General features: G+C 39.3%; 1 protein-coding gene across 1 annotated transcript; it reads left to right on the top strand.

Annotated features, from left to right (window-relative positions):
* The first annotated feature begins 8,427 nt into the window (after positions 1 to 8,427).
* Positions 8,428 to 9,223, top strand: LOC107025031. The gene is made up of 2 exons (XM_015225913.1): positions 8,428 to 8,759; positions 8,986 to 9,223. Exons 1-2 carry the CDS (start codon positions 8,428 to 8,430, stop codon positions 9,221 to 9,223), a joined length of 570 nt encoding a protein of 189 aa, XP_015081399.1.
* The last annotated feature ends 482 nt before the right edge of the window (positions 9,224 to 9,705 follow it).

The following is a 9,705-nucleotide window of genomic DNA, read 5'->3' as shown; positions in this document are numbered from 1 at the left end:
CCTTATAAAAACTCATTTTAGGAATAAATTTTATGACTACGTGTTTATTTTAATATTATTAATTGATATTGTTTTGATTGAAAGGTCGCAAGTGAAATCCAAACTTGCGTTCCTTATTTGTTTTAAAAACTACTTGTCTTGGCCGTACACACACACACTGTACAAGAGAGGGGTGTTCCCGCACTCCTCCGAAACTCTCTTTGGATTTCTTAGTTTCAGAGTTGGTGTAATTAAGATAGTGAGTGCACCTTCTCGCAATTACTCAGTCTCACTCTCAATCATTTAGGAAAAATAATCATACTCGTAGAATAGGTCATGTTGCATAGCCTTAGGCAAGACAATATACGGTATTATCGTTGCATTTAGGAAATCACCCAAATGTTTAAGAGTTTCTTCTTTAAAACTTGACGACTTAAACTTTGTGTTAAATTTATATAAATTATCTAAACTTAAACACTTAACCGATTTGGAGCAAATAAACTCAATACACCCTTTAACTTCGTATCAGCACCCCACATTCTACAAGATTGGTGGCAAGATTTCCGAAGGATACACGACATTCAGATTCAAGGGCACTTAGGAGCATTATTTTCTCTTTTGGAGGAATAATGCGATAAGGTCTTTGTCATTCAACTTATAGGGTTTTGGAAATCGAGTACCGTTACTTTCAAATTTCTGGATTTTGAGATCACCACCACAATAGAAGAGTTTAGTAGTCTTACTGAACTACCAATTAGAGGGAGACTGCCGGTGATCCTGGCATCTATTTATACAAGTGATTTTTTGAGCCTCATGTATTTGCACATGTTTCGGTCATCAAGAATGTGGACAACGGACACGTTGAGTTAGACTATCTCTTTCAGAGGTTTGGGCGTTTAGAAGGTTACTATGAGTATCAAAGGGGATTTTATTGTACTCGCGGAGCATGGGATCACATGAGGCCAAAAGTATTCATCATGACTTTTTTGGGAGTTATGGTGTTTCCGATAAAGTCTAATTTTGTCGACATTAACATATTACCTATGGTTACAAGCATCTTTAATAAACCACAAAGATTTACTTGGTGTCTATGTTCCTCGTCGAAATCCTCTGTTCAATGACATCCTGCATTAGGGGACATAATATCTTCGGAGGATGCAGTATATTGTTGCAAATTTGGGCAAGGGAACATGTCTATGGACGTAATCCACACGAACAAGATTGAAAGCCACGACGATCGTCTCCAAAATTGGGAGGGTGCACCGGCAAAAGAGGAAGAACGGCACACATTTTTAAACAACCTCATGGGAGACGCCGTCCATTGAAAATTCTCTTGGTTAACAAGATTGGCGTATGCAAGGACTCCACACCTTTTCTTTATCGTGTAGATTGGGCTCAGGGGTATATAACCATATGTACCTCTTCGGTATGCGACAGTTTGGAGTTATCCAAAAAATTCCACAATGGACAATGATAAGGTTAAGTGAAGATACATTCACTTTAGTCTCGCTGGATCGAATAGGAAATCTATGAGCCAGGTGGAAATATACAATCGATTTGGAAATAGGAGAAGAAAATTCGTGTGTGCCAAATTCGCTCGGACAAACCCTTTGAGTTATATGACTCATCGAAGTCTACACGGGCATTGGGTGGCGTTCACTACACCCATACTCAACCAGATAGTCCCAGAATATGTCAATTATTTGATCCAAGAAGAATAGCCAGAAGAGGATCATGAAGAAGACCCTGAGGAGGATCCTGAGAGGACCCTAAGGAGGACTCTGAGGAGGATCCGGAAGAAAACATAGAAGAAGACCTTGAAGAGGATCTAAAATAGGTACCTGACGATGACCTAGAAGAAGATGTGTGGGAAAATCACATGGAGGTCTGAGGCAAATTTTAACATATATGACCCAATATATGGAAAAGTTATAGACATATCATTTGAGCGCTTGCCCGACGAGTCTCCAAAGTACAACCCTAGGCCATATTACGATGGTCTATTCCTCTTGTATGTCTTATGCCCCCCCGTACTTTCATTTCTTAGGTTTTTGATTTCCTATCTCGATGTAATATCCAAGGCTACCTTAATCAATGAAGTTAGGTTTGCTACAAAATCTAAAATGTGTTAAATTGGAAAATTTATTATCAAATTCATTGCAACATAGGCCTACCTCATGCAAAAAGAAAATCTACATTAGGACGCGTTCTGAATGTCGCCGATTTGGCGTATATATGTTACATTTGCTTGTTTGTTACATCTTTCAATATTTCCCAAACTAACAAAGTTTCCTTTTTTTGTTTTCTTTTCATTATTTATCCTCAAAAGAATGTTGATTGTGTCGACTTGCAAACTGTCTGACTCACGATACAACCTTTGGTCAAAAGGAAAAATGACTAACAAATGCGAGGTCAACGCTGCCGCAAATATATTAGTACCTATTGACAACCCCGAAAGTTCTCAAAGTGTAACTGACATCCAAAATGAAAAAAAATGGCTCACATGGAACAAGAACTCGAGATCTTGAGGAAAGAATTACGTCAAGTGCGAGACTTAGTCAGCCTATCAACGAGCACTTTCCCTACGTTCAAGACACCTATCTACTTCCCAGTGACTGACTTGCCTTCTACCGACTTACCAGATCAGCCAAAACCAACTCAACATGCTCCTGTTCATGATCGATTTTCTCCATCTTTTCCAACTAGGGTCAGAACCGTTCCTGACCTTTCTAATCGCGACCCTACCAAACCTACAATGCATCAGATACTTAGGGCACATGTCGTCGCTCCGTATGAGCCACATGTTTCACCGGTATATGCCACTGGAGCTCCTACCTTCATAATTCCAGCAGTTGTTAAAGTCCCTTTTGAGGTCGATGAATATGCAGATATGGAGAAATATACCCAGCTAAAAGAAGATGCGTCAATAATGCCCAACTTCAGGGTCTAAGAAAGGCATTGAAAAGCTTGCAAGTTACTAGAGGAACGGAGAGTCTGGATTATGATGACTTGTGCATCCACCAAGACATTGACATGCCGGTAGGGTATAAACCACCAAAGTTTGACATGTTTGATGGAAAAGGTGACCCTCACGCACATTTAAGGGCATAATATAAAAATTTAGTCGGTATGGAAAGAAATGAGAAGCTGAGGATCAAGTTGTTCATCCGGAGCCTGTCTAGAGTAACATTGACATGGTATACCCGCCAAGACCCTCTCAAGCGGCGTGATTAGCAGCAAAATGGCCGAGAACTTCATGACGGATTTCAAATTCAATACTGAAATTACTGCGGAAAGATTCTCATTGGCTAATATACAGAAAAAGTCATCTAAGAATTTCCAAGAATATTAACGACATTGGAGAAATGAGTCCGCAAGGGTGCAATCGCCACTGGATGAGAGTGAGCTCTCGAAGTACTTTTTTGAGCTGAAGAAGCTGTCTACTTTGAAAAAATGATGTCAATGATGGGCCAGAAGTTTTGCAAAACTAGTCAAGATAAGGGACTTTACAGAAGAGGGTGTTAAATCTGGGAAGATTCAATATGGTCGCATTGCAGGCTGCAATTAGAGTCATACAATCGGCCACCATTAGTGGTGTCAAGAAGAAAAAGGAGGATGTTTCGGTACCAATAAGGAGGACCATCCGATCAATACCCTAACAATCCTCATTTTATTGCACATACTTCTTATGCCCCACACCCAGTATATAATACCCAACAACATTATAATTCACCCCGAGCACCAGCATACCAAAATCCTCTAAGACCATATGTGCCTGTCCAAGCACCAATCCACAAAAATAAACTAGCATATGCACCAGGACCACGTCAAAATCTCAAAACTAGAAATGCTCATGCTTACACAGCCATTGCCGAACCTTATGCCTAATCATTTGAGAGGATGAGGACAGCATGAGTGCTGCAACCAGTTGAAGGGAAGCTTCCTGATCCAATCCTTCATAATTTTGATGGTAACAAGCTATGCGCTTACCACTTGGGAGTCCAAGGGAATGACATAAAAGATTGTTATGGTTTGAAGAATCAGATCGAGTCTTTGATCAAGAGATGAGTAATTGAAAGCACTCCAGCACCTCCAAATGTGAACAACAATCTCTTGTCAAACAATGAGAATTGAGAAGTCAACGTAATTATTCTGTAGGAAGAATACGAGGGCCCTGACTATGCAGACGTTGTTAGAGTAGACGCCATGACATCTACGGTGCAACCTGTTATCACTATTCAACTAAGGGAACCTTTGACTGTCCAAACATATCTTCTGAGAGTTGTAGTGACTACTTTAATTGCTAGAAAGGTTGAGTATGACATAAAAGTAGTCCCTTGGGACTATTGAACAAGCATCAAAGTCAAGATGATCAACACTGTCGTGGATTAAGGAATGACTAGATTGGCGAGGTGTTCTACCCCAGAGGATCTAAATCAAAGATTTCTAGGAAAATAACAAAATCCACAAAAGAATGTTACTAATGCCGAAGCCACAGAGTTTTTGAAGAATATGAAGTCTAAAGATTATTCGGTCAAAGAACAACTGAAGAAGACGCTAGCCCACATATCCATTTGGTCTCTGCTTATGAGTTCTGAATCCCATAGGAGTGCTTTGATGGATGTGTTAAGCGCAGTAATCATTCTAAAAGAGACCACAAGTGAAACCTTAGCTACATCTATTGGAAGAATAGTGGAAGCTAAAAAGATCTCTTTCCACGATGATGAGTTGCCTGCAGAAGGGGCTGGTCACAACAAATCGCTTCATATTGTAGTCAAATTTTGTGATTAGATTTTGCCTTGAGTCTTAATTGATGGTGGTTCTAGATGCAACATATGTTCTTTCACTACTCTAAGAGATTTAGGTGTTAGTACGGGAGAAATGAGGGAAAGTCGTGTGAAAATTAGAGCTTTTGATGGAGCGGAAAGAAGTTTCATTAGAGAGATCTATCTCACATTGCAAGTAGGGCCAGCCGAACTCCCATTCTATTTTGATTGATGGATGTATCATCCAACTACAACATGTTTTTGGGAAGACCATAGGTTCGTATGTCAAGAGAGATTCCTTCCACTCTTCATCAGTGTGTGAAGTTTGAATGGGGTCGCACAGAAGCTACCATTCATGGAGAGATCAGTCATCCCATTCATTATGTTAATTTTATCCCAATCACCAATGAGTTACAAGTAGCCACTTTCCATACTTTGGATCATGCAAGCCATAAGGGTCATAGAGGAAGCAGAGTCAAATGACGCAAAATTTTCAAGTGCAGCAAAAATGTTTGCGTCAGAGATGTTGAAGTATGGTTATCAGTTGAAGAGTAGACTTGGACCCCAGTCTAATGGGATAGTGGAGCAGATCGAGTTGAAGCATCATAATGGCACCAATGGACTCGGATATGAGCCTGCCTTGGGAAGAGACCACTAGGGAAAGAGAAACAAACTTTGATTCAAAATCAAGCTGGCATTGATGATAATGTAGAAGGAATAGGCAATCTGTTTGTGGCCATGAATGGAAAAGAGGAAGATATAAATCTCATTAAACTGACTATTTGTGATGCCGAACGTGGAGAAATCTTGCAGAACTAGACCATAAACCAGTACCTGTTTCAACCAGAGGCCTGGTAGTGTGGAAAATTAGTTTTAATTTAAAAAACTTGCATGATAAAATTGAGACTTGAATCATGCCTAACCTTTTGTTGCTTGCCTCTTCTAAAAGCTAGAATGCTTTAAAATATTTTTTTTTGTTTTCATTAAATTTTCACGCTATTCTAAATATCTATTTATGTTTACTTACCTTTTGCACTTTTCAGCACTTATATTAATAAAAATCCTCGTTTAACGGTTATGACATGTAACGAATCCACCAAGCAAGGGGAAAATAATGAACAAGATCACAAAAAGTATGATGAAAGCATGATGCCTGAAAATCTACCACACGAGATTGAGCAAGTTGAAAGTCAAAAGAAGCCCAATATGGATGAAATAGAGGTTATCAACTTAGAAAATGAGGAAAACGTGAAGGAAACTCGAGTCAACATACATTTGAAGGCTGAAAGAACGCAAGAATCAATAGAGTTGCTTAAGCAGTATGTTGTCATATTTGATTGGTCTTATGATCACATGCCAGGATTAAGTACTGATATTGTCTCGCACAAATTATCTATTGATCCCACTTGTCTACCCGTTAAGAAAAAGACAAGAAAATTCAAGTTGGATTTGAGTTTAAGGATCAAGAAGGAGGTAACTACGCAGATTGAGGCAAAGATTGTGAGGGTTACAAATTACCCTAGGTGGTTAGCCAATATTGTGTCGGTGCCAAAAAAGGATGGAAAGATCAAAATATATCTGGACTATCGAGATCTCAATAGAGCTAGTCCCAAGGATGATTTTCCTCTTCGAAATATTCATATACTCATCGATAATTGTGCGTAACATGAGGTGCAGTCATTTGTCGATTGCTTTGCAGGATATCACCAAATTTTGATGGATGAAAAATATGTAGAAAATACAGCATTTATCACTCTTTGGGGAATAAATTGCTATAGAGCAATGTCATTTGGCCTAAAAAAGGCTGGTGCAACCTACATGAGGGCCATGACTACCCTTTTTCACGACATGATCCACAAGGAAATTGAAGTGTATGTTGATAATGTTGTCATCAAATCCAAAAAGAGTTCAGGTCAATTGGATGACTTACAGAGGTTCTTTGAAAGTTTGCGGAAGTATAATCTAAAGTTAAATCCAGCAAAATGCATACTTGGAGTACCCGCAAGAAAGATACTGTATTCATTATTAGCAGAAAAGGCATAGAGTTGGATCCGTCGAAGATAAAGTCAATCCAAGAGCTACCTCCATCCAAGACCAGGAAGGACGCGATGAGCTTCTTGGGAAGACTGAATTACATCAGTCGGTTCATAGCTCAATCCACAGTGATATGTGAACCCATATTAAAATTATTGAAGAAAAATGTTGCCACAAAATGGATAAAGGAATTCCAAAAGGCTTTCAATAGAATCAAAGAGTACTTGTCCAACCCACCAGTGTTGGACCCACCAGAGCCTGAAAAGCCTTTTTTATTGTATATATCTGTCATGGATAACACATTTGGATGTTTATTGGGGCAGCATGATGAGACAGGTAGATGAGAGCAATCCATTTACTATCTGAATGAGAAGTTCACACCATACAAGGCGAGATACACCTTGTTGGAACGAACATGTTGCGATTTGACTTGGATTGCAAAAAAATTTAGGCATTACCTATTTGTAGACACCACATACTTGATCTCAAGAATGGATCCACTGAAGTACATCTTCCAGAAACCAATGCTTACAGGTAAATTGGAAAAGTGGAAAATTTTGTTGAGCGAGCTTGATATCCTGTACGTGACACAAAAGGCCATCAAAGGACAAACGCTGGCTGATCACCTCGCCGACAACCCGGTGGACCAGGATTACAAGCACTCACAACATACTTCCCCAATGAAGAGGTTTTGTTTGTAAGAGAAGACACATCAGAATCGTATGATGGATATAAGATTTTCTTCGATGGAGCGTCAAACTCTATTGGATTTGAAGTAGGAGCAGTCTTAGTTTCTGAAATAGGTCAGTATTATCCAATCTTAACCAAGATTAGGTTCTACTATACCAAAAACATGGCGGAATGTGAAGCTTGTATTCTCGGAGTCAAGATGGCCATAGACATGAACATCAAAGTACTCCTGGTGATAGGAGATTCGGACTTGTTGGTTCGTCAAGTGCAAGGAGAATGGACCATTAAGAATGTGAAGATCCCTCCTTATTTGCATTACATAAAGGAGTTGAATAGAAGATTCACAAGAATTGAATTCAAGCATGTCTCTTGACCTCAAAATGAGTTTGTCGACACCTTGGCAACATTGTCCTCGATGATTTAACATCCAGACAAGAATTACATCGATCCTATCAATATAAAGATACATGATCAACATGCATATTATATTTATGTAGATGAGAAACCAGATGGAAAACCCTATTCCTATTATATCAAAAGATTGATAGAAGCGTAAGAATATCCTGAAAATGCTATAAGCAAATAGAAATGGAATCTGAGGAGGATGGCTAATAATTTCTTCCTTAATAGAGAAATCCTATGTTGGAGAACTTCGGATTTAAAATTGTTGCGGTGTGTCGATGCCAAGAAAGCGACAAGGCTTTTGGAAGAAATACATGTAGGAACATGTAGACCTCACATGAACGGGTTCTCTTTGCCAATGAAGATTTTGAGAGCCGGATTTTTTTGATGACCATGGAGAGATATAACATCCGATGTGTGCAACAGTGTCATCAATGTCAAGTGCATGGATATTGTATACGGGTTCCACCGAATGAGCTTAACGTGATAGGTTCACCTTGTCCGTTTGCCGCTTGGGGCATGGATGTCATCAGACCCATAGAGCCTCCTGCATCAAATGACATCGTTTCATCCTGGTGGCTGTCATTTATTTCAAAAATGGGTCGAAGCTTCGACATTCAAGGCAGTGACTAAGAAGGCAGTGGTAGACTTTGTTCGCAATAACATAGTTTGTCGGTTTGGAATTCCAGAATCAATCATAACAGATAACGCAGCCAACCTCAAGAGCTATCTTATGAAGAAAACTTGTGAAAGGTTAAAGATTGCTCATCGAAATTCCACAGTTTATCAGCCGCAGATGAATGGAGCAGTGGAGACTGCAAATAAGAGTATCAAGAATATTTTAAGGAAAATAGTAGATAGTCACAAACAATGGCATGAGAAACTACCGTATGCTTTACTCGGTTATCGTACCACGATCTGGGGTGACTCCATATATGTTGGTTTATGGTTCGGAAGAAGTAATACCTACTGAGATAGAAATACCATCTTTAAGGATTATCCTAGAGGTTGGTCTGGAAGATGCTGAATGGATACGTACAAGGCATGAATAATTGATGCTCATCGATGAAAAGAGGACAAATGCAGTTTGTCATGACCAACTCTATTAGAACAGATTGACCAAGGCATTCAAAAAGAAAGTTAAACCTCGACAATTTACACTGGGGAAATTAGTATTGAAGAAGATCTTTCCTCACCAAGAAGAAGCCAAAGGGAAATTTGCACCAAATTGGCAAGGACCTTACATGGTTCATAGGGTACACTCTAGAGGAGCAGTAATCTTAGAAGAAATGGATAGCAGAGGCAGAAAAAAGCCGATCAGTTCAGATGCCATCAAGAAATACTACATCTGAAGAGCTCTAGATCAGTGTTTATTTTTGTACTTTTACATTTTGATGTAACAGAACTATGTCTACACCTGACTAACCATGGTGGGATAGATAGGCAACCCAAATCAGATTTGGTGTCCATTAGAAAACCCCAAAACATCATTTCCATGTATTTATATTTACGCTTGAACTGAATTCCTTCGGTGGGATACGTAGAAATCCTTGTCGGATTCGGTCCCTTGCATTTCATACTTTTCCCTTTCTTTTTGTATCGGAGCTACGTCCTGAACTGATTCCTCTTAGACACGTAGTCAGTCATAGTCAGGACCGGTCATTGCATTCTGTATTTTTTACTCTCCCCTTTTGTATTTGAACTACGTCCTGACCTGATTCCACTTAGGTACATAGGTAGCCTAAGTTAGGCCCGGTCATTGCATTACATATTCTTACCTTTCCCTTGAATATTTTTCACCTTCTTATTGTAATCAAACTACGTTACGACCTGA

Source organism: Solanum pennellii, chromosome 7 (assembly GCF_001406875.1).
Source record: "Solanum pennellii chromosome 7, SPENNV200".
In the NCBI taxonomy this organism is placed as follows: domain Eukaryota; kingdom Viridiplantae; phylum Streptophyta; class Magnoliopsida; order Solanales; family Solanaceae; genus Solanum; species Solanum pennellii.
The sequence above is the reverse complement of the archived record's forward strand: the minus strand, read 5'-3'. Positions and strand labels throughout refer to the sequence as shown.